This window comes from Oculina patagonica, chromosome 13, assembly GCF_052425735.1.
Source record: "Oculina patagonica isolate OP01 chromosome 13, crgOcupat, whole genome shotgun sequence".
NCBI classification, from domain to species: Eukaryota; Metazoa; Cnidaria; class Anthozoa; order Scleractinia; family Oculinidae; genus Oculina; species Oculina patagonica.
The window spans coordinates 7,512,392-7,538,373 of record NC_135770.1 but is presented as its reverse complement, the minus strand read 5'-3'; the positions used below and the strand labels follow the sequence as shown (position 1 = coordinate 7,538,373).

General features: G+C 39.1%; 2 protein-coding genes across 11 annotated transcripts in view; one reads left to right on the top strand and one right to left on the bottom strand.

Annotated features, from left to right (window-relative positions):
- LOC144635400 (scavenger receptor cysteine-rich type 1 protein M130-like) overlaps positions 1 to 25,982 on the bottom strand; it is a 327,613-nt gene that overhangs the window by 256,098 nt on the left and 45,533 nt on the right. The window lies entirely within an intron of this gene.
- LOC144634914 (uncharacterized) overlaps positions 1 to 25,982 on the top strand; it is a 203,768-nt gene that overhangs the window by 160,207 nt on the left and 17,579 nt on the right. For 9 of the 10 annotated variants that reach the window (XM_078493960.1, XM_078493966.1, XM_078493965.1 and 6 more), the window contains 3 exons: positions 16,417 to 16,570; positions 20,961 to 21,175; positions 22,583 to 22,666. In XM_078493960.1, coding sequence (XP_078350086.1) covers positions 16,417 to 16,570; positions 20,961 to 21,175; positions 22,583 to 22,666 — 453 coding nt within the window. The remainder of the gene's footprint in view (positions 1 to 16,416; positions 16,571 to 20,960; positions 21,176 to 22,582; positions 22,667 to 25,982) is intronic. The other variant, XM_078493968.1, reaches the window with a different exon arrangement.

Sequence of the window (25,982 nt, the reverse complement as noted above, 5' to 3'; positions counted from 1 at the left end):
CTCTCGCTTAGGGTGTAAGTTTCGGATTTTTGGTCTCGCTTTGGGTGTTTCAGGCCAATATTTTTAGCCATAATGGTCTCGTTTAGGGTTACACACCAAGAAATATGCAAATATCAATCCTGTCTTTAGAATTTTGGTACCTTTTAGGGGTCTAAAATAGCTTGAGCCACTCCCAGATTGGTCTCTTTTAGGGGTTCTTTTTAAAATATCTGAGGAGCATCCCAGACACTTTAATAAACGAGTCCCCCCGGGCCCTAACCCTAGAGTTTTGGCTACTTGTTTAGATGTTTCAGATATTTATCTTTATGACGCCGCTGTGGCCTAGGCTTCTGTATTTCAAGCGTCCAAGCGCTAGCTGCAAAGACACCATCTACACAATCTACACCATCTACAGGTTCAGCAAGATCCCGAGGTCTGTTATCTGGGTCTTCGCTCGCACATTTATCCTCCGTTCCTCGTCTAGGTTCAGTTGTTGTACGGTTTTAGCTTATTCTGCTTATTTTACATTGTGTTTCTTTGCAGTACCTTCGTGTCGTTACCATAGTTTTCACTAGTAATAGCGTATTTATTTCATTTGCCCTACCTTTGCTTTTTCCTTCGTTTCTTCCCTTGGCCTGGTTTTTGTATTTTTTTTATTGGGTTCTACTCTGTCAGGTTTTGTTCATTACCCGCTTTTTGTCCTTATATTTTTTTCATGGCTGTTCCTTTTCGTCGCATTGTTTCACGTCAAGTGTTTTCATTTATCCGTCCCGGGAAAAGTTTTTCTTTGGCATTTGTCCTGCAATTTTAATTTATCGGTATTTTTACAGAGTGTTTTCAGTATGAGTTTATTTCTGGCGCGGGTTCTCGTATTTTATATTTCATTGCTTGTTGTTTATCTTTCAACTTCATTTGTCATACCTTTTTGGTTGCGTTGGGGTCTCACCGTTTAACTTTTCCATTGTCCCTTCATTAGTTGTCGGTATTGTTCCTTAATTGTGTTTTTGTTTAATTAAATTATCCAGAAAGGATAAAATAGAAAGTATAGAAAGGGAAGAGGAGGAAGGAGGAGAAGCTTAAAGAGAAGGAGAGATCAACCAAAAAAGGGAGAATCTTTCAAAAACGGGAAAAAGAAATAAAGAGAAGAAAATAAATGGAGAAGTATAAAAAAAAAAGGAGAAGGAAAAGAGGAAAAGAAAAAAATAAGAGAAAGGAGAACTCGAAAAAAAGTGAGAAAAAGTAAAGAAAAAAGAAATAAAGGGGTATAATTAAAAGGAAAAAGAAAGTAGAAACTTAGAAAAGAAAAAAAAAGAGAAAGGAGAACTCAGAAAAAGAAATGAAGAAAAGATAAGAAAAAAAAAGAAATAAAGAAGTATAAAAGAGGAAAGAGAAAAGATTAACTTAGAAAAGGAAATGAAAAGAAAAAGAAAAGAGAAAGACGAACGCAGAAAAAGAAATGAGAGAAAGGAAGTGAAATAAAAAGGTAACGAGGAAGGAGGAACTTAAAAAGGCAATGAATAGAAAAAAACGGCAGCAACAGTAATTTTTAAAAGGACAGAATAAAAAAAAAAACAGATTTTTTTTGCTGAATAGCGGATTAGAAGAAAAGATTACGTTATATCGTTGTAGCTAGAGGTTAGATTAACCGTCGCGTCGCCTCGTCTCGAACGGGTTACCTAAGACTTTACACTCTGTCTCTGACAAAATATTTCAGGGCTTGTCTTGTGGTTGGTTTTCCCTTCCTAGTCGTTACATGTAATTTTAGAGGCTGCCTTTATCAGCCCGGCACAGTTATCAGATTTGATAACCACGGCCAAAACAAACCATTAGCCAATCAACCCCCAAGTTTGAGCTCATGTGACATGTTATCATGGCAACAGTTCTCATTTTAATATGGCGGCCATTTCAAGAAAGCTTGTTTAAACGGCTCTCAGTTAAATGCGATTCAAATTGTACACTAAATTAAAGATAAAAAAGGCTAGACTTGAATTTCCTCTTGGCCGCATGCATTTACGTTTAAATTCTTGTCGAAAATAACAGACAAAGCCGATTTAGATTAGGTCATCGAACGCGCGCGGTCTTAGATTTTAGGTCTTAGGTTTCCGGACATCCGGAGTTTATTACCTTTTATTGTATTCCCCTTGCTTGTAAAATGGTATTTCTCCAAATTTGTTGAGACTTTTGAATTTGTCCAAGTGTACTGGTATACCAATATAACCGTGAATGTCTTTATTTGAAGCAATTTCATCACCAACGCTGCTAATATTTATTAACTAAGAAAAGAACGAAACCGATACAAAGGTAGAGAAATAAAATATGCGTTGTTTATTGAGTTCATACTCAGAACTTCTTCGTCTCAGTGCCTTCGGCGGTCAGTTGCTTCGATGATCTGTTGAATAAAGAAATATTTGGGTTAATAAGCGTGACAAGATGAAAGAGAAAAATATACCGTCTACCGCAGTCACGCGCTTCGAATTTACATAACAATTGTTCGGAGCCGATATGTTGAAGATTGAAAAGTAGATGTGTATTACTCGCTCTGAAAGCGTGTTGCGCGAATAATAAGTTGAATAGATCTGTTACTCGTTCTGTAAGCGGATTGCACGAAGGATACATGTTGAGCAGAGGTGTATAACTCGTTCTGAAAGCGTGTATAACAAACAAAATAAAGCCCGCTCATTACAAATTCAAAGACTTTGTGACCACGTGCCGCGATAACAATTTCTCATAATACTTCGCTAATTTCACTGTCTACCACTAAACGACTGTAGACGGTACCACGTCGCCCTCTAAACATAAGCAGTAAAGAAACAAACGAACGATTTTCTAGATCTGTATGAAAAAAAGGAAAGAGATAAATATTCCATCTACCGCAGTAAAGCAGTTCATGATATTACATAACAATTGTTCGAAGGATATGTCCAAGATTGGAAAGTAGATGTGTAGTACTCGTTCTGAAAGCGTGTTGCGCGATGGTTAAGTCAAATAAACGGATAAATGTGTATTACTCGTTCTGTAAGCGGGTTGCGCGAGGGATAGGGCGAACTGAAAGCGTGTTTAACAAACAAAATAAAGCCCGCTCAAATTCCATTGCGCATACAGCGGCCATACTCCAAACACTCATAAATTCAAAGACTTCGTGACTGCGTGCCGCGATAGTGTTGCTCATACTTCGCTGATTTCACTGTCAACCACAAAAGGACTACGGACGGTAGCACTAAGCCCTCCAAACATAAGCAGTAAAGAAACAAACGAACGATTTTCTGTATGTGAAAATCCATTATTTAGCCATTTAAGTCTACTCATTCTATAGAACGTACACTAGAAACACAAACAATTAAACATGGCGGTCAGTAGAGGAATCAGAGAGCAATTCACAAAACCATAGTGCCCTCGTACAATTCTTTGTGCCCTCGGATGAGCAAGCGATAAATCGAAAGAAAAATATCTGAAGAACACAGCATTTTTTCTACGTGTTCCACAAAAATGCGCAACTGACTAAAAATTGACGGCAAAGAATATAAACATACCTGGAATGAACTGCCATCCTCGAGCGATCTCTTCAAATCGTCAAACAAATACCCGCACAACTCACCACCGACGCTCGCCATTTTATGCACTTTTGAAGTTCATCTTTCTCTCAAGGTCATCGCGTAGAACTATGTGTAGAACACACGAACACAACCGAAAAATAGACGAACAAACGAGATATCCTCCGAAATCTCACCGAGTTGCGAAATGGCGGCATGTTGTGACGTCACGAGGTTATCAAATCTGATAACTGTGCGGGACTGTTTAAATACTTTTTTCGGGGGTCGAACTCTTTGAATCCCACTCCAGATTTGATCTCGAGATTGTGGTATCTTCCTAGCTTGAATCTTTTAAGTAGCTGCTGATAGTGCGGCTGGAAAGGGGGAAACCCTGCATGGCAGGCCCCGCACATTTTAGAAATGTTAATTTGCTTGTTTCGTCTTGCTTCTCCGTTTAGTTTTGGTTTGGAAACATGTTTTGTGATGTTTTAATTGTGTCTTTCCCCTTGCGGCCGTAATTACATTATACACTTGTACTCTCTCTGAGTTTTGGGAGGAGGACTCTTGTTTTCTTTCAAGCTAATGAAGTTGTATCAAAAAATCACTCACTTAACAAAGAAGGAAAGGGAAAAAAAAGTCTCCGGCCCTCCTTGTCTTGAGGCTTCCGTGAGCGGATACCGTAGGGGTCGCCTCGTTCCCATAACTTAACTATATCCGGGGTTATTGGTGAGTAAGGGCTCCGGTGGGAATTAACTACTATTCTCACCGGGTCCGCGCGAACAAACACCCTAATTTCCCATTCCACGGGCCCAGTTACTTTGGCAACGGCGAACCTTACCGCTCACTGTACATACATATATATATAGCTTCCTAGTTGACGTGTATTCTGTCTTTTCGTGAATTGCTGGTGGACTGAAGCATTGGCGATACGCCCACTGTCCCGCTGCAATGATCTCTGTACCTGTCGTTTATTGGAGCTCTCGCTCCCTCTCTCTATCTCTCTCCCTCTCTCTCTCTCTCTCTCACCTCCGTAGTCGCTTCGCTCCCATATTAAACTTAACTATATCTGGGGTGATTGAGTGTAAGGGCTCCGGTGGGAATTAATGAATTACTATAACACTTCTTTATTGCATTCACTGCAAAAGTTCTCCCCTTTCTGTGCAGTGCTTATACAATGAACATCTTAAATAAATACTTGCATATCTTGTGTTGCGGCTGTGTAGTTCTGCATTTTTCATTAAAGGGCATCAATGCAATCTGATGCTATCAAGAAACAAGTCATATCATATCCCAACTCCATTGTATCACGCGCAAGAAATTTGCTGCATTCGGTCTCTGTTTCTTCAAAGAAAGTAGTTTACAAAGTTTGATTTAAGAAAAAGGGCCATGTCCGTTTTCCTCTGGCACGTTAAGACGGAAGAAACCGAAAAAGGCGTTTAGCACTGATTGGGCTGAGGAATTAGCGGAGAGTGACAAGGGCTCTTACTACAACCAAGACGAATGACTGAACAAACAGTCAAGCGCGGAAGTAGTCGGTTTCCGCACCGACAAGTACAAGCCGGTCAAACATTTACTTCGAAGAACTCGTTTAACGTCTAGAAAGTGATCACACTGAATAGAAGACGCGTTACTATCCAGTGGGAACAAGCGCGAGTATAAATATGTAAATAAAACTCCCGGGGCTGGGGGAGGGTCTCCCGCAAATACCCATACGGGTATGTGCCGCCCAACGGGGTCGTGATTTTGGCTCCCGATCTAGAACGGGGTATCGATTTTAGAGACAATTTCTAAAACGGGTTATGATATTTTGAACGCACGGAAGTTTCAAATTATCAGCAGCCAAAACGGGGTGTTAAAAAATTGAACTGTTTCTAGAATGGGGTATCATTTTGGATGCAATTTCTTTCAAAATTGGGTGCTACTTTGGAGTCCCGGGAGGCACATACCCACCCAAAACATACCTGAGTACCCTCCAGGATAAAACTAAAGTGCGGCACGTGACACTGACCGCATTATAAAACATGTACACATTCAAAGGCATCTTGCTCAATCGATGATATTTGTTGTCTGAAAAGTATGTAAGCCTAAAATCAGCTTTATTTTTAACCAGCTAGTCTTTCTTCGGCCAGCGTGTTTTCTTTTGTGCTTACCTATTGTTTAGAGCAAGACGATTCCTTCCTGATAACCATCAACATTGACGTATAGGCGTTATAATCCCATTACGAGTAAGACACGGCAAAAAAAATATTACATATATATTTTTTTTCTCGGAATGAAAATTACGAAAAGTCGGCAGCCCTTAATTCGTTTGCCAGCTTCCGGCCCCCTTTACAATTTCGATTTCTCCTCGGGCTGATGATTTGTGTCCCCTAACTTCATCTGCACGTTAAAAAAGAACAAAAAAGCATGTGATATCTGGCACGGTTTCAGTGATGCGATCTGTTCTCACCTAGTTATTTTCGGCGGGCCCTGAGCTGATTAACACAGAGATTACTTTCCCATAAAACCTCTCAATCTAAATTTTCCTTTTGATCATCCATATCTGAACTTCTTTCAGAAATGTGTGGTGTGGGGTGTATAAAAACAAAGCGCTAGAGCGATCCGTACGCAGGCGGTCCTGAAGAACATTTTATGTGAAATAATAGAAGCTCTTGCAAAAGTTTGGAGTACAATGTAGTTGTGAAAACAATTTAAAGTTCAATCAATCAGCAATTTTCCTTCATTAGGTTTGATTTGTCTCGTTTTTGGACAAACCATGGAAAGAACTTTTTCCATAATATCAGTACTTTCCCGTACAAACCTGCACGGTATATTGTCTAGACCTCTGGCTTTGAAAGCTCGGATGAGTTTCTTAAAGATGCTTTTGCCTTTAGGTCGTCATTTTAGAAACTGGGGGAGGACAGACTGGTAATAGGAGTGGTGCACGAGGATTACGACACGGACTACTTCCCAGGACATATGAAAAGATCTGTGGGATATCATACTGATGATGGAAAAATCTATCACGGGGAGGAAGGAAAGAAACTGAAGGTATTGAGAAGTAGAAAAAACAAAAACGAAAGCCACACCGTGTTTACGTGTTACTAGTATAAAGAAGTACTTTATTTGCTCCAATTTTTCCCAAGTTCGTTGTCTGTAATACATCTCAATCTTCGATTCCTCAGTTATGACCGTTCGTATTCTTTTGTGGTTATCACTGTCTCTTTGGTGTTGTTTTAGCTTTATTTAACTATTAAGTGCTGACGATTTATTTGGTTTGTCATAACTCCTTTAAGAGTATCTTTTAATATGTAAGACTCGATGATGTATATCTCACGGGATCTTAATTTGCACAACTATTTTAATTTTGTGTATGTATAGTATATGCATTAAAAATTGTACAAGAATATCATTTTGGTATTAATATATCTTTCCCCTCTAGTAATAACCTGCTGCACGTGCATGTTTTGCAGGACCTGTCATGGCACGTCAAGGTGACCGTATTCGCTGTACTGTCATGCTTGAGAATAAAAAAGAGTGAGATGGAAAAGTACAGGTTCCAGTTTTGTTTTCTTTGAACGGAAGGAAGATCATTACTAAAGAAGGAGATGATCAGTTTTTCCTGGACTTTGATAAACCGTTATACCCTTGTATTTGCATGACGGGTCGGGCTGGTCCGTGCTCCTGGGCCCCCCGCGCCGGCCGCCCGCTCCTGGCGGGTGCCCTGCGCGGCTCGGCGGCGTAGAGGAAGGGAGTAGTGTTTTGGCTAAGGTAATAATTAAAAGTTGTACACTAGGCCTGACTTCTCGTACGGGAAATATATGTAAGTGTCATGCACAGCGTTCATTGAATACATGGGATACTCTTAAGCTCAACGCTGTAAAGTTAAATGAAAAACTAAACGTTTCGGCAGTGCTGCCTTCATCAGTAGTAAAAAGTGAAAATGACGTTGCTCACGTATGCGAAATCCACGTATGCGAATCGAGCGCTTCGAGTATTACTAAACCACGATGGCGGCCCCAAAGACGCCGTCTATTACTTGGCGTCTCGCTATCATTTAGGTTCACTCAGTTTGTCTCTCGTGTGAGACGCGGTGTCTTTATGGTTTGTGCGTTGGGCTCTTGATCGAACGTTCTGAGCTCGAGCACTGCCTGGGTCACTGTGGTGTGTTCTTAGGCAAGACACTTAACTCTTACAGTACTTCTTTCCAGCCAGGAGTATAAATGGTTACCGCAAAATTGTTCGGGAAACCTGAAAGAATGCTGGAGAGTAATCTGCGATGGACTTAGCATCTTATCCAAGCAGTAGCAATACTCTTAGCCGCTTCATGTTACTGAAATCGAAGTCAATTTTAAGTACCGGGGCTTATAAGCCATTTGGCTAAAAACGCTTTACTTTTACAGTTTGTCTCGGATGTAAATTGCTTGAGTAAACAGACTTCTTTTTTCGAGTACTCGATTATTTCCCGCCTGAGCGACAGCTGCGATTCTAACCGAAAGATTTCATACTAATGAGAACTTGTGAGAACCTTTTTTATAAGGAACGTCGAGGCTGAAAAAAGGCCAAAAATTAAGATCACCCTTACAACGTGCCCAAGGCTGAAATTTGGTTAAGAACGAGTTTTATGTTTTTCCTATTTGTTGTGAGTGATAAATATATGTTAAATTAATTAATCTGTTATTCAAATCCTGATCTGTATCCAACATTGTACATATCGGTTAGGAATGAATTTACGGCAATACCATTTTGTTTTTAAAATTTTAAAAATAAGAACATCTTATAAGAACATTTTTTAGGCTCAAATCTTTGGAAAAGTTAAGAACGTTCAGCCTCGGCCGAAAATTAGATGTTCTTATATATAAAAAAGAGTGTCTCGGATTGGTCGTTCGTGACACCCGCGAGAAAATTTTAGACCAATCTAAAACCAAACAGAGGCAATACAGTTGTCGGACAGACTTCTGTGCAGCTACGTCGTCGTTATGAAGGTTTTCGGGTCAAATATCTGACCAATTCTTCAGTTGAGTTGGAGAAGAATACAATAATTAGTTGAAAAAGCGCCGCGGCGCATTGTATTAAAATTTTTGAGTTTTTTATGCGGCGTTTTTCCGAAGGTGACGCTTATTGGGAGGCGCGCAGCTATTATTAAAAACCATTAAGGGCCTGATTTTTAAAAATATATCATAACAACTCATTTTTTTAATCCAAAAACGATAACAACAACAACCAAACTCAGTTTCAAATGTCGAATTAGGTCCCCTACTTCTTTCCCGATCGAAATCAAGTAGATGCATTGGTGAGTAGGCCTCGTTGCATAGCGCCGTGTGTTGTTCAGAGGTGCGGCGTTTATTTGAGGGCGGCCCTTATGAAAATATTTTTTTGCTATCATTTGGGCGCTTTTAATTCCTTGAAGGGCGACGCCTAATCAGGAGGGCCCGGTTTGTTGTGTTTTGCCTTGTGCTCCCTCGTTCCCCCCCCGCCCTAGGAGAGCGGTGTTAAAGCGAGTAATACGATAAAGCATGAAGTTAAATGTCTCGTTGTTCCCGCGCAAGCTAGCCATGTGATAGACTTTCTCAAAGTCCTTCGACGCGCGGTTTTCGGCTCGCTTCACACTATTTTCTCTTGGGGCGACTTGGTGCAAGTCTAGCCATGTGAATACTGTCTTGCAGCTAAGAATAGTTCAAAACTTCCACAATTTTCAACTTAAAACATATTAAAACATGGACCATGGAAAATTCACAATGTTGTGAGCTATTTTAACGGTATAGGAGTAAAGTCTGCGTTCGAGCCTAGTTCCCATCAAGCTGGAACTTATTCCGGTAGCATGAAGCAAGTAGCATGAAGCGACTAGGAGTATTTCTACTTCCCCCTAGATTGGATGCTTGTCCATCGCAGGGTTACCCCCAAGCATTAAATTTGCCGGTACCCAAGAACAAAACACAATGACCTCGGCCAGGGCTCGAACCCAGACCGCTTGATCCGGAGTCCGCGCACTAACCATTAGGCGCCTACCACCGCTCTCGCTCTCGTTAAGGTTACCGTTTCGTCTTGGCGTGAGAAATTTTTACTATTTGTTAGAAGAGGACAGTAGTAGAAGAGGTTTCAGAAACAATCGCGTTAATTTGTTTCTTTATTTTAACTACACTTTTTAGATGCTGAGGGATGATAAAACAGAGAAAAAAAAAAAATAGCAGAAAGTAACAGGTAAAAGCTACTCCACGTCACACTTGTTGTCTTTATTTATGTCAGTAAAACGTCTTAATAAATATTCTGTGCGATACATTTTTTCCATGAAACAGAGAAAAGTCGACAGATGGTCAGTCAGGCTCTTTGTACGACATTTACATCCCAGGGCGGTGATCAAGGAGTGCTGTGCGTTGGCCAGGAGGTAATTGTAGATTTTTTTTTTTTATTTCTATGACACTACAACGATGCTTTTCAAGTATAATAAGATACGTATGTATTAATACATGAAAGACTATCGCAGATAGGTATGCAACAAACGGTGAGCGGTCGCGGAAAGAAAGCGTGAAAAAAATCAAGCTTCTACTGGATTCGAAGCCGGCCATGACCTCTACGATACCGATGCAGTGCTCTACCAACTGAGCTGCTAGGCTAACTGGGAGCTGGTCACTTTCAGACTCTTTTCAGTTCATAATAGAACCGTAGAAGATGAAGGTAGTGAATATATGAAATGTCGTATATTTAAACGACAGTTGGAATATTAAATTTATGAAAGACCTCACAGTCTTAATCAGTTGTGAAAGAAAGCGTGGAAAAACAAATCAGCCTTGAATGGGGGCAATTGCTTACGTAGCTGCGATAGTTCATCATGCATTAAATCTTTCACCCGCAGTTCAAATATGTGATATTTTTTTTTTTTTTTTTTTCTTTCTTTTTTTTATTTTATTTTTTTCTCTCTCCCCCAAACCCCAAAAAAAAAAAAAAAAAACACAAAACTACCATCCCACAACAAATTATTCCATAGATATGTTCACTTTTTTTTTCGGGTTATGACGGAAAGAAATTTTGCGTTTCAGATACATTTGGTTTTATGTTTGAAAGAACTGTTTTGACTTAAAACGTTTACATTGGTTTTATGCTTTTAATAAATTAGATATGTACAGTCAAGAATACCGCAAAATCTTAACTTTGTACATAACGCTGTGAAGCACAAAACAAGTTCTTCACTAGTTGAAAAATCATCATAAGTTTCTAAGCATACTGGAATGATGTACAAAAAACGTCAGGAGAAGATAACGATTATTCCACGAGCACTCGATGGGGGGGGAAAAAAAAAAAAAATAAAAATAAATTTCTAATATATGGTCGTTCCCAGAGTGCGGATCCTAAATGGGCAACCAGGCTTCCAAAGAGAGTCCCTTGACTGTGATAATCCGGCTCATGTCCAACTACATTGACGGCATTAAAATCCATTGGTGATTATTTTGATGACAGGAGATCTTAGAGTCATGGAGAATAACATTAAAACACAGTCAGCGACAAACATTTAACAAAATATGCCCTGTCTATACAATTACACTATTTTTAAATGTTAATACCGTTCGCGTAGAACATATATATATATATATATATATATTTTATTAATCTTTTTTCTAATGAACGACTCAAATTCAGTTGACTGCCATTCAATACAAATCTGTTTCGTAGGCCACCATAAAGGTGACCCACTCTTCAGTTAAACAGCATATTTATTATATGGCTACAATAGTACGCGCGCTCTGATTGGCTGCTGAGCGGGCATTATTTTCTTGTAATGACCGGGCATTATGAAACATTTTCTCGGCTCGACGGTTTTTTGAGTTGTGAATAAAAGCTACTAGCGCAATTGCGAAAACGACAACAAATACCGACAAAATGTAACTATCTTTTCAATAACTGAAAGAAAAATATTAACATACCGATACTTCTTTAGTATGAGCGACGAAAAGAGCCACAGAGAGCGAGAGCGAGTTTCACTTCGTTTTTTTTAGATATTTTTAGAATAGCGCTAAAACGCCGTATAATAAATAACTTATTAACCTTGTTGTATTGACCTCGCTATCGCTCGGTCAATACAACAAGGCCTCGGTCTGAGATTCCCCTGTAATGACCTTACTCTCGGTTAATAAGTAGTATATAATACCAGTACGTATTTATTTATCGTCGAAGGCATCCTAGCCATAATCATTCCAGCATACAAAAGTCTTCACAAAAAAATCACACTTCGAAGCAGTTCTCCTTTAGCCGGAAGCATAATGTGGCAGTAACGCATTTGAAAACGAAGAATTCTGCGAAAAGATGATTAATTTAACGTAACGTGACGTGACGATTTCAGAACTTGAGGATACAGCTTCCGCAGGCACATAGTGACTGTTTCTAGAAAACTTTTATCCAATTTAAAATGACACTTTACACTGATCAAGCTACCGTTAACTTTTATAACCACTCATTTTTCTATGTCAATCGAAACAGACGCTTGAAAACTTACCGTATTGACATAGTTTACAAAAAGCTTATCTGTATTTTCACAGCGAACACCGCTTTACGACTGCACTTTTTTGGAATCCTTTCCCAAAGAAACGCACGGATCATGAATCCTAACAATCCAGCTTTAGATTTAATCTAATTAATCCACTCGGGGTGTGGATTCTTCAGATTCATTATCCATTTTCGGATTTTTGAAAAGAAGCGCAAAATTCATTTTTAGATTCAAGAATCTGGATTTAGATTTTTCTCAAAGAAACGCACTCTTTTTTTAGAATGAACGAGGCCACAACCACAGGTAATGAGAATCAGTCGTTCAAAACGGTGACAAACATGACAAAACAACGCGCGCGTGTCGTAAAAAATTTGATTCAAAAAAACCTTAACGTTTCGTATGCTTTAACGTGCATCTTCGCAAGTGACCTTTAGCCAAATTACAAATATATTTAAACGTAAAGTGGAAGACTGGTACATAATCAGGAACATATAATATTAAATAATTAATAACATACAGACTTGGGCTGAAATCTGCGAATAATAACAAAACCAAGGTAGTAAAGAAGTATCTCGCCTGCTAACGTTTTCATTCAGGGATGGTTGTTGATCATGTATTGGAAAAAAAGTCTTCCTTATCTTTTATCTGTTCGTCTGCTTGCCAAAATGTCAAAATGATCCTATTAAATATTGGCCCGTCGAAGTAATACGACATGCAATGATCACAGTCCCAGCAGCTTGCCTTGAAAGAAATGGGTACCAGTCCTTAACTTTACATTAAAGACGCATGTTGAATTTAAAGCATACGGAACATACACGCGTCGTTTTGCCATGTTTGTTACCCCAGTGTGCGTCATGTTCCTACTGAGGTTAAAATGGCCGAAGAATAAAATTAACGAGTCCATCACAAGTTAAGGCCGGTTTTCACTGGCGCACAAGCATAAGCAAAATGACATAAGCATAGACATAAACACAAGCATAAGAAGAACAACACTCTTGTTTTTCTTATATTGTTCTCACTAGGAATCAACGCCACATAAGTAGAACATGGCATAACCATAAGCACAAGAAGAACGGCCATGTCCGCTGATTTTGTGCTTATGCTTATATGCCATGTTATGCTTATGTCGCGGAGATTCCTAGTGAGAACATCATAAGAAAAACAAGTGTGTTTGTTCTTCTTATGCTTGTGCTTATGTTTATGCTTATTTCGGTGTTGTTCTCACTTGCGTTATGCTTACGTTGTTATGCATAATTATGCTTATGCGTTAGTAAAAACCAGTCTTTATTTAAAAAAATGATGTAACAAGAAAAGAGATTCCTTTTCACAATTTGTAAATCGAAAACAAGGCAAATTTGCTAATAAACGTAACAACCTGCAGTTGTCAATTCAAATCATTTAACCCTAATTTTCAAAAACAAATCCACGTTAGAAAACCACATGCAGTCAAGAAAGAAGCATTTTATACCTATAGTTTATCCAGATCGGTTCTTGTCGATTGAAGGCCCTTGCCTTCAATCCAAAGTTAATTTTCACAGGCTTTCCTTCACGTTTTCACGTGTTTACTTTTCAGTTCAAATTCTAACAAACAATATCTTAAAGAAATTTACAGCGCTCAAAAACTTCTTCCTTTGACGTAGAGTTATGTAATCTGCTGAATAACGTGCACTCCGTGCAAAATGGTAAACATTGGAGAGATAGGAAGGCGACTAGAAGATCCCTTCCTGGAACTATTAATTAATAGGCACATATCCATGGTTTAATTTCATTTTCCTTTTACTGATAACCATAAATTATATTCGGCAGAAAATGATGCAAACTAAGTTCAAAGAATTAAAAAAATAAAACCACCACATTCTCTCAATCAAATGTTCCAGGACGACCGTCCCGCCGGTTTTTTTGTCCCCCTGAAGAAGGCAGCATTGCCGAAACGTCGGGAACAGTTTTTTGACTACAGCGTAGTATTTACATATTTTGTCATTCATAAGAAATTTCGGGCCGACCCGCATTTCTATTTAAGTAATGATGATATACTGTGTCACACACCTTCACAAGAACCAATCAGATTGCCAGACATCGGTGAGTGTAGTAATATACAAACAATGTCAGTTCCAGATTGGATTGGAACAAAGGTGTCACGATACAATTCATATTGTTCATGTATTTCACTCTTACAAAAATAGACAAAATTAAAAGCCCTTACTCAAATTTGAACCTTTAGTATGTTCGCATGTGTTTGTAATAATTTTGGCCTTTCTTGGCCTCGACGTTGTTTTTGAAAATGTTCTAGTGGAAAATAAATCTGTATATTATCTTTACAATAGCTAGTTTCTCAGTTTATTTTCTGATCATTCCAAGATGTGGAAAGTCAACCCGGACATACGAATAGAAGGCCCCCTTTTAACCTGTGAAAGTGACAACCGCGATGCCAAATATCTTAAACAGTTTTCTGCCGAGTTTCCTCATTTTGAGGTGAGTAGCAATACTCTATAACCAAGTTAGTTGACTCAAGTGATGCATTATGTACGGTTAAAAATTGGAGTAAGCATAAGCATTGATTTAAGTTTTCCTTCGGACGGTTGTAAATTCCAATAGATATTGAAAATGAAAACAATGCTCATGAAAACCCTCTTGGGGGTAAACAAGGTGTATTATGAGAACGGTAAAAATTGCGAATTCTCTTCACTGAACAGCAAAAAAGTAGTTTTTTCAGGTGCATTGTCCTAAACGGCACTTTGTTTCTATTTGATGAACAGGCACATGTTCTGGCCTTAAAACGTTTAAAGTTGATTTTCTCTTTCCTGATAACCATAAATTATTTTCGACAGAAAATGATGCAAACTAAGTTCAAAGAAATAAAAAAAAATAAAACCCACCAAATTCTGTCAATAAAATTCCCCAGGACGCGCTTCCGATAGGAAAATTTCCCGTAGACCGGCATTTCTATTTAAGTAATGATGGTATACTGCGTCACACACCTTAAGTGAACCATTCAGATTGCCAGACCTGTGGGTGAGTATATTAATATAACAATGTTAGTTCCAGGTTGGATTGGAACAAAGGTGTCATGATATGATTCATATTGTTCATGTATTCCACTCGTACAAAAAATAGACAAAGTTCAAAGCTCTTACACAAATTTGAACCTCGAGTTTGTTCGCATGTGTTTGTTCTTTTAAACATATTCCAGTGGAAAAGAAGACTGTATATTATTTTGCAATAGCTAGTTACTCAGTTTACTTTCTGATCATTCCAAGATGTGGAATATAGGAAGCGCTCTTTTAACCTCTGACGTCCAAGGTGACCACGGTGCCAGATATCTTACACAGTTCTCTGCCGAGTTTCCTCATTTTGAGGTGAGTAGTAACATTCCATAACCAAGTTTGTTTACGCAAGTGATGCATTATGTAAGGTTAGAATTTGGAGTGAGAACACAATGCACGTACGAAAATACTCTTACCCTTTGAATAAACAGCCTTACTTCTCGGAATACCCAACGATTGGTTGTCAATGTTATTGATGTTGAGGTCCGTTACAAGTTGAATCGTTGGACAGCCTCTAAATAAGCTCAATTCAAATGAATAAGATTGAATTACGTGTTATAGAGCGGTTTTCAATTGAGTGTCGTAAAACCAAAACCAAAGCTATTACTCTGGCCAATCACAAAGGACAGAGACAATCCTATGAACCAATCAAAACTCGAAGTAAATACATGTAGCTGATGCGAAGAGCGGGAAAACGTGCGCGAGCGAGTCACGATTGGTTTTGGTTTTAGTTCTGATTGGTCGAGAAAGTGGCGCGAAATTTTTAAACCAATCACTGAGCGTAGTAATGCAAAACCAAAGCAAACGCAATTAACTTTCGACACTCAAGTGAAAACCGCTCTATCGATATATCAATTGTTAAATTGAATGATTTCCACCGAAGTTAAATTCATTGAACAATAATTAAAATCTTCTTGAAGAGCTTAAAAGGTAGACATATTCGCGCTCCACTGCCCGCTTGGTGCGAAGATCTCTTTGACAAATTCTCGAGTGAGTTTCGTAAAACTCTAAAGTAATTATGTAAACTATGTTAACTGTGGCATGGTTTGCTGCAGTATTGATATTCACTGACTCCTTTGTTCACATATGAGACGACATAACAAAGTGTTAGAATATAGCTCACTTAATTGACTGAAGAGTTAGTTTCTATTAGGGGAATGAAGAAGACAAAGACAATTTTGTCTTGAATTATAGAAGCACTTGCGAAGGTTTGGAGTAGTGATATAAACAATTTGTATTACAATCAATAAGCAATTTTCCTTCATTACGTTTGGTTTGTCCTGTTCTTGGACAACGAATGTTTTCCATACTATCGGTACTTTCTCGTGGAAACCTGTACGGAATATTGTTCAGGCCTCTGGCTTTGAAAGCTGAGATGAGTTTTTAAAGATGCTTTTGCCTTTAGGTCGTCATTATAGAAACTGGGAGAGGAGTAGGGATAGGAGCGGTAAGGGAGGATAACGACACTGACGAAATGCCAGGAAAGGAGGAAGAATCTGTGGGATATCGTGCTGATAAAGGAAAAATCTATCACAATGAGGATAAGAAAAAAACTGAAGGTATTAAGAAGTATTATTTTTCACATGGCTCGTTTTCTTTTGTTCTTCCAGGCTGATTATATCGAACAACTGTCTGAAAAGCTGGGGGCGGCTTTGATCAGTTGTAACAGGGGAGAGCGGGGCTGATATCTAATATTCCCCTAGGGGATTATTAAAGTTGATAATCCCCTAGGGGAATATTTCGATAATATTCCCCTCGTAGCAAAGCCACAAGCCTCGCATTACAAACAAAACACAACTTTACTTTAATAACGCTATGATTTATTTTACCTTGACTGTTGTTACATTTTAAATACTACTGAGCAATTGCTTAATTGAAAACATAAGAAATACGTTCCGGTACTTATGCCTCGAAGTTTGCTCTTTTCAGAATTCCGTTGCAGTTCAATCCGTTCGGTTGCTAACACATTCCAAACATTCAAACACCAAAAGGTTACCTTTTTAGCGTTCTTCGGGATCCTTTCACTTTTCCTGGCCAGCAGCTCTTTAATTTGTCATCTTCGACGATATCTCTAGCCTCTTCGACGTTTTCTTCCCATTTGTTTCCGCCTGGTTAAAGCTAAACAACCCTTCTGTCGCCTCCTTAGTGCTAAACTGAGCGTTTTCACAGTCCTCTTCGAGATTCTTTGAGGATAGCAATTTCTCCAAGTTATTCCCTGGATTTGTCGCAAAATAAAAACTTTCCTTTGCAGACTCGCTCACCTCTGCCAACTTTGCAGTAAAGTGGTGAAAAATGTGGTTACAAAGTTGTCGGAACTGTCAGGCAATTTCAAAATCCCAATGCGTACTTTCGGAATCTTTAATCTATTGTTAAGCTTGTTTGGCAAGCATATTGATTGTTTTGGTCGGCGTATCAAAAACGAAAAAATAACCTGTTTATTATAAAATTTAACAATGTGGAAACCCCAGTGCGTCTTTCGGAAGCTTTTTCCTGTTGTTAAGTGTGTGTCGGGAAAAACATTTCAGCGCATTTCAGCGCACCTACATCAAAACAACGAAGAAAAAATTCTTTCTTATTGTTTGAGCCACCGTTGATACCTCGCCCATGTGAAAAATAAGCCGGTTATTTTTAGGCAACTCGGCGATATGTGATTTATTCACCTCGGGCTGGGCCCTCGGTGACTAAATCACATATCCCCTTGTTGCCTAAAAATAACCCTTACGTAAAAACAGAAATTAAATCAAAACCGTGTTTACTAGTATTAAAGCAGTCCTTTATTTGTTCATAGTTTTCAAGTTCGTTGTCTGCAATACATCTCAATCTTCGTCAGTCATGTTCATTCGTGTTCTTTTTTTGGTCCAACACTATCTTTTCGGTGTTATTCTTCCTTTATTTATAAACTATTACTTTTGACGTTTCCTTCGGTTTGTCATAACTTCTTTAGGGCGTCTTTTAATTAATATTTGAGACCCAATGAAGTATATCTAGCTTACTTTTAATCCTGGTGTATGTATTATATGCACATGTAAATTGTACCAGAATATCATTTTAATGTAATCCAGGTGATCTGGTTGTCTAAAACTAGCCAATCAGAGCCGGGGAGAAAATAATTTTGAAGCTGCACATAATTTCTTGCACGCTTCGGCCGAGGCTTGGTGTTCTTTCATGGCACTTACAATGTGATTCGGGTTTGGGAGTTTATTTGAAACAGAAGGCTACGCAGCTACCTTCATTTGATATAAAAGACGTTTTATTGTTTGATGAGTCGATCGCCAAGCTATAGCAAGGGTGAAGAATGATCTGTTTGCTATAAGAACTTACCGCCAAACAAAATAAATTCGCTACAATGAACAGTACTCCAGGGAAAAGTTGATCAGAAAAAAAAGAGAAAAATGATAAAAAATCAAATTGTAGCACCAAAACAGAGCACAGAAAATCAGCGAGTCAAGAAACACTTCTAACTCCATATCGGCTCGTGAGTTCTTTAAGTTAATTAAATATACTTCTCGGGCTGAAAAGCACTTTCAACACGTAATTTCTAGCTCTTTACATTTGTATTTAACGAGTCAATAGCCTCTGTGTTGTCACACAGTATTTTATTTTGATAAAAATTTTGCGAAAGTGAAACTGAATGCAACTGAAATGTGTAGTTTGGTCGCCTGCACACGGCGCAAAATTGCTTTAAAAGTTGTTTGACTGTTTTTTTTTTTTTTATTAAAGCATCTCATTTTCTTGAATGGTGATAAGTAGTATTCGATTTTAGAGGAAAGTAGCAGAGAAGCAAGGTGTTTGAAGGGATAAATCGAGTCTGTAAACCGGCGACTTGCAATTAACTGCGATGGCGTAAAAATCATTTCGAATGCACATTTAACAATCGACAAACTACGGCCATAAAACTAAACTTGATTGTGTCAATTAAGAGAATGAATACTCGCCGTTTGGAGAACTTCAAGGCCTTTAATTCCACTGCTATTTTTTTCTTTCACATTTAAAACGGTTGGTGTGCAACCATCTCGATTTTGGAGAGCAAATCTTTCGAGGGTTCGTTCATCTCGCCACCAAATCAAACTCCGACGAAAGCTCACGAAAGCGTTACCGTTGCCCGTGGGAATAAGGGGTATCGAATGGTCTTTGCGAAATTTGCGAGCATGCGAGCAGAGCGTTTTTATTTGCGAGCACGAGCATCAGGACAAAAAGCTACCTCCACTAAAAACCGAGCATGCGAGCACTTGTAAAATATGGAACACGAGCAAACGAGCACTCTCAAAATTTTGATGGACCATTCATGACCCCTGGAAGAGATAGGAAAAATTTGCTCGCGCTAAGAACCAATCAGATTGCAGGATTCGTTACCGTGCCCTCTTGGAATGAAATTAAAGGTAATCTTTAATTCCTCAAACCTAAACGCATAACTTTAAAAGGAGATGAAAAACAAACACCTACAAAAACACATTCAGGTTTACAGTCAGGATTTTAATTTAATAAATCCACTGCATTTCACGTGCTTGATGCTAAAAGCGTCAACGTTTTTTGCCGCAAACGTTTTTGAATGCTGAATTTACCATTCCGAAACGTCTCCATCCTATGATGACTTTCTACTGCCTCTGTAACGCCTTACAGTGTGATTGCTAACTTGGCAAAAAGAAATTTCTCACTTCTGCTAACAGCCGCCGTGAAAGCTTCAAACTCAAACTTACGGGCCGCGCGCGTTTGTGGGATAAGGCATTAAAAATTTTCTCCCCCAGTCCCCCCATTTGACGTCACAGATCACCTGGCATATCTTTCTCCTCCGGTAATAAACTGTTGCAACCAAATGCATTTTTGCATGACCTGTCATGGCCCGTCGAGGTGTCCGTATTCGCTTCAGAGTCATGTTTTGGAATCAAATAATGAACGATGATAAAGTTTAAATTTCAGTTACGTTTTCATTGAACGGAAGGAAGATAATTACCAAAGAACAAGGAGAAGATCAGTTTTACCTGGACCATAATAGACCCTTATATAAACTGTTCGGTGTTATTCTACCCTTATTAAACTATAACGTGCATGTGACGTTTCCTTTGGTTTGACAAAGCCTTTTTAGGGCATCCTTTAATGTGCGAGATTGAATAAGGCATATCTTACAGGATGAGATGGTTTTCTGCACTTTCGACCTTCGTCTGCTCAGTCTGTTTGTTTAGACCTTTCACGTGCTTATGCACATGTCAGGCTGTTCACTCAGCGGTTCATTCGGATCGTTGTTTTTGCAGTCTTCATCCGTTACTTACATAAACAGTAAAAGCCGAAATATTAAAACCTACTGAGTTCCGAAACTTTTTGGTTTTAATATCACAAATGGCATCCCACAGCGTTGAAACTATTCCTTCGTTATTTTGATTTTCCTAAGCGAAGGAATAGTTCCAACGCTGTGGCATGCCATTTATGATATTAAAACCAAAAAGTTTCGGAACTCTGTAGGTTTTAATATTTCGGCTTTTACTGTTCATGTAAGTAACGGATATGAAGACTGCAGAAACAATGATTCGAATGAACCGCCGAGTGAACAGCCTGACATGTGCATAAGCACGTGAAAGGTCTGAACAAACAGACTGAGCAGATTTTTCGAAAGTGCAGAAAACCATCCATAAGACTGACTGAGTAGAGGGTTTACTGACTAGATGGTAAAGAAAAAAGTCCTAATAGTTATGTTTGTGTAAGTAACCGACACAATGGGTGGCTATGGTGGTTTACTTAGTAGTGACCTGTTATCCCTATTTAAATTTTATCGCTTCGGTAAATTACCATTGTTAGTTAAATTGAAGAAATTATAATAGTGAGCTCACTAATAAGTTTTCCTGGATCGGAGTAGATTGTCATGAAAGCTCAGAAAGTCTGCCATTCTCGTCAGGGGCGCAGTGACTTGCATTTTAATCTTGGTGTAAGTAATAATCTGTTTTACATGTTTTGCAGGACATGCCCTGGCCCATCGTGGTGACCGGATTCTCTGTACCGTCTTGTACGAGAAAGAAAAGGAGAAAGATGGAAAAAGACAGGTTCCAGTTACTTTTTCATTAAACGGAGAGAAAATAATTACAGAAGAAGGAGATGATCAGTTTTTCGTGGACTCTGACAAACCTTTATACCCTTGTATTGGCATGAAGCTAGGAAGTATTGTGTTGGCCAAGGTAAGAATTAAAAATTGTATACTTGGCCTGACTCCTTGTACGGGAAGCGAATCGAGTGCTTCGAAAGCACGATGGCGGGCCAAAAGACGCCGTCTATTACTAAGCGTCTCTCAATTATTTAGGTTCACCCAGTTTGTCTCTTGTGTGAGGCGCGGTGCGCTAATGGTTTGTGCGTTGGGCTCTGCATGGATCGAGTGTACTACGTTCGAGCCCTGTCTGCCTCTCTTCACAGTTAAGAGTATTGTAATTATTTTTTAACTAATAGTGTCGACGTCCACGATAAGTGGGCCTCTAGAAGATTTTGTCACTTAACAAAGTTTATGTATATATGTAGGTATAATTGGGTACCAGCGATTTATTCGGGCAACCTGACAGAATGCTCGGAGTGACTAAATTAGACTAAGGGTCTTATTTACCAGTTGGGGAAAAGAAAATGATGATGATGACGATGATGGCATGCTAAGCTGGTCACTAGGCCAGTTTGTCTCGGATATCACATACTTCTCTTTTCATGTGCTCAATTTTCGTGCCCGAGAGACGTCTGAGACCTTGACCAGAAAAATTTCATTTTGTTACATGCGCGTGAAAATTTAAAACCAAGCGAATCAACCAATCAGGGACACTACACGGATCTGTTTACAACTACGTCTTCATTGTGGAAATTTTTTCTTGTGCTGAGCATATTATTTTTTAAGATTTTGATGCGACGCTTACAACATTCCAGGAAGGCGTTAATTCGGCGTTTTTTTCGAAGTTGGCGCTATTTCGAACGCAGCGCTTATTTAAAACTTATTAGTAACCTGATCGAGTTTTGAATAAAAATACCCTTTTTTATCCAAAATCGATAACAACAACAACAACAACAACAACAAAAACAACAGCCAATACTCACAGTTTACAATTCCAATGCCACGCTTTTCTTTCTATACCGATGTTATGTATCAACATCAGGGCACCGGTGTAGTCGAATTAGCGCCGTGTGTTGTTCAGGGCTGCGGCTCTTATTTGAGTGTAGCGCCTTTCTTTTTTTTTTTTTTGCTCTTATGTCCGGCGGTCATTTGAGGGCGACATTTCATAGAGGACGGTGCTTTAACGAGTAAATACGGTCAAGCATGAAGTTAAATGTCTTTGCGCACCCTCACATGCCAGCCATGTGAAAACTGTCTTGCAGCTGAGAATAGTTGAAAACGCCCCCGTTCAACATGAAAACATGGAACATGGAAAATTCACAGCGCGTAGAACTATTGCACTGCTCGTTTTAAAATGTTCTCGTTCTCGTTACGGGGTACCGTTTCATGTTGGCGTGAGAAATATTTTTTCCATTATTTGTTAGAAGAGTACAGTAGTAGAAGAGGTTTCGAAAACATCCGAATTAATTTATTTCTTTATTTCAACTACACTTTTTAGATGTTGAGGGATGACGAGCAGGCTCTTACAGCGACATCTACATCCCAAGGCAGTGATCCAGGAGTGCTGAGCGTTGGCCCAGAGGTAATTATAGAGAATTTTCTATGACACTACAACGATGCTTTTCAAACATAATAGGAAACGAATGTAATTTGGGCTTTGCATAACGTTTTTTGGCCTCTAAAAGGGACCAATGTTTAGGATCGGTCCGACAACACATTATGAGTTTTCTTTCCATTTCGTTATGTTACCCTAACGGAGACCTTGACGGCTAAAACTGTTGGTTTTCTGTCCTGAACACCCGTACTTAGACCGAAATCGTTAATTTACAACCCTAAATGAGACGACGAGCATCCCCGTCCCTTTCATATTGGACTCTCTCCCCCCCCCCCCCACCCCTGCTGGGCGAAAAAACGTCAGAACAAAAAAATTATTTCCAACATAACATTCTCCACTACATAAACATGCACACAACCCACAGTTCCCAAATTTGCTCCGAAGAAAGCCCAGTGCTCGAAACGTCAGCTATCCAAATTTCCTATGGCAGTTAATTTATCTTTATCAACTTCAAGTTAATAATCGCCTACTCAATAAGACTGTCGAAAGCAGTAGTTCGGTTGTCTGGTTCAATGAAATGATTCATTCGTTTTCTGGCAAATTGCAGAAATTATCATGCGAAAACAATTTTGACCTTCTCACTTCCAAGAGTGCCATAAGGCACAAATTTAGACAGCAATTGGTCTTGGAGAGATCTGTCTTTTTAAAGCATAAAATCATATCTCGGAGACTGGGTCTGCCATGCCTTCAGCGTAGTCGGGTAAATTTGCACTTCATCTTAAATCAAAATTTTGAAGGCATTTATGGAAGATATTACTCAATACTTCAAACGAAAAGACAGAAACAACAATTTTGAGTCCTCTGAAGGCGGTACTCCGGAGGAAAAGAGAACCAAACTCAGCGAATTTCAGCCTGATACCATGCCTACGCCGTCCGACATGACTGGAGTCATCCTGCCGAAACTTCAGCTAGTCCTTGACAACAGGCCAGTTTGGAGTCAAAAGTTGACAGTATAAATAGGCATGTGTGCAGTATCGACGCTAAAGTTCTCTAGCTTCAGAACAAGGTCACAACATTTTAAAGTTCGTTTAAGGGAAACGCCAAAGCAGTAAATGAGATGGAGGCTGGAATCACTTCTCTCAGTGCTGATGTGGAAGAAATGAAAGTAAAAACCGGTGGAAGCAGTAAGGCGATAAACACCCTGCGCTAGTAGCAATGGCACTTAAAAACATTTAAAAGAAGTGAGAACCTTAGTTTTTACGGGATTCCAGAGCGACTTAATGAGCAGGACAACAACCGGAAAGTACTGGTTGACTTCATAGTAAACGAGCATAACTTGGATGACGCGCGACAATTCGAATTTCAACGGGTACAAAGAGTCGGCAAGTTTGGCGGACAAGTTTGACGCAACCCTCGCCAGATCATTGCTCGCTTCCTCCGCTATGGGGCCCGGGTGATAGTTTTTTTTCTTAAGCAAGACAACTTAAAGGAGTCGTGGATAATAAAAAGAAGCAGATCGAAATCTTGAAAAAGGCTAAAAAAAGAGGCAAAAGAGTTTATTTCAGCAGAGCAGAACCGGAAAACTTTATAGATGGGCACTTTATTCCTGTTTCAGAGTACATGTAACGTAGTTTTAAGTCACAATTTGTTGTAGGCCTTTGTTTGAGCTTTCAAAAATTTGAATATTTGGAGCTACCGTTATGCAAATTAAGAGCACATGTTACTTATGGTCAAACATTTTTCGGTAAGAGTCCTTAAATGGATTTCGCTCATACTCTTACCATGGGTAGGTCTTAATATGAAATATAAATCACAGTATACTTTGTTTGGCTAAATATCGATTTGTTTTCGAGAAAATCGATAATTCTAAAATCCAGCAAAATTGACGCTTTCGGAGCTCAAAATTTATGCCGAGTTTGTTAGCTTCGCGTCGAAACGTAAAGCACTCTGGAAGACAAATACCTATTAAATATCGAAGAATAACATCAAATTAGTACGTCGAAAGCAATTTCTGCTCTTGAAGTCCTTTTATTTACAAAATATAATTAAATATATTCGACACACTTTTGATTTTATTCAAAATAGGTCAAACTTATCGCTTTATTTAAGTATGAGCGAAGCGAAATAAATGGCCGAAAATTTAACAAATCGACCACATTTTTCCATGGTCTACACTCTTATAGACCATAGAAATGACGTCAGAAAATGTTCAAACTCAAGTGGAACCACGAGCCGTAGGCGAGTGGTTTCACTGCAAAGTTTTGGACATTTTATGGCGTCATTTCTATGGTCTATAAGAGTGTAGACCATGGAAAAATGTTATCGATTTGTTTTATACCATAACAAACTCGAGCAAGTATTTATCAAAAGCGATGCCTGACCGTGAAGAAACTTTGCCGGGAGGACGTCAAGATTCCCGATACGTAAAAACAAAAATGATACAAGAGAAGATGAACAAGAATTCAAAGGATAACAATTTTAATTACCTTTTATCGTCTCGTTGAGTGTGTCTATCGCTAGAAGCGAGCAAGATGATTTTTCTTTATGAAGATCTTGCCAGCGCTCGTTCAGACTGAACTACGACAGTTCGCTGCCGGTTCGCTAGCACCGTTCTTCTCAGTTAGACAAAAAATTAAAAAGCCTGGAAATTTTCTGTCGACAGATCACCGGAGTGGAAGTCCAAGCCTGCTTTCCGAAAACAAATGCGTACTTGATTCAAACAAAACAAGATGAAATTCGCTTTCATTCATGGAGACCAAACTTACACATCTTTTAGCCCGCGCGTGTGCGTGGCGTGATCTGACGTCACTTTCATGGTCTATACTCTCATCGACCATAACTTTGGACCAATCAGCGCGGGAGAGTTCTCTCGGTTATGGTATAATTGGTATTAGACAGATAAATGATTATTCTTTTCGATACTAAAAGAATTTCCTGGGGAAATGACTTAGTGCGATGCTTCAGATCTCAAAGTTGCTTAAAATTCGTTAATTTAACCGACCGTGACATTGTTGATCTTATCAACTTTATGTAAACATTCCACGCAAAGATCAATTTTTCCCATGTGAACTTCAACATTGACTTGCTTACCTTGGTGTTCGCTGATACATTGTAAATCCTGTTTTCAGCCCTCGGCGAAGCTGGTTATCCAATTTTCTTGACGCGCCATTTGTAACTGATTTCCACGTCTTGAAGTGACAGTTCTTTTCCATGCATTCTTTAGCCTGCAGTTCAGGCGTTTTCCGTGGGCGCGCGTAGTATTAGTTCGCGATCGAGTAGATTCGCCGCCATGTTGGATAAGGACAGAGAGAGGCTTGGAAGCGAGGAAAAGCGAGAGGGGGGA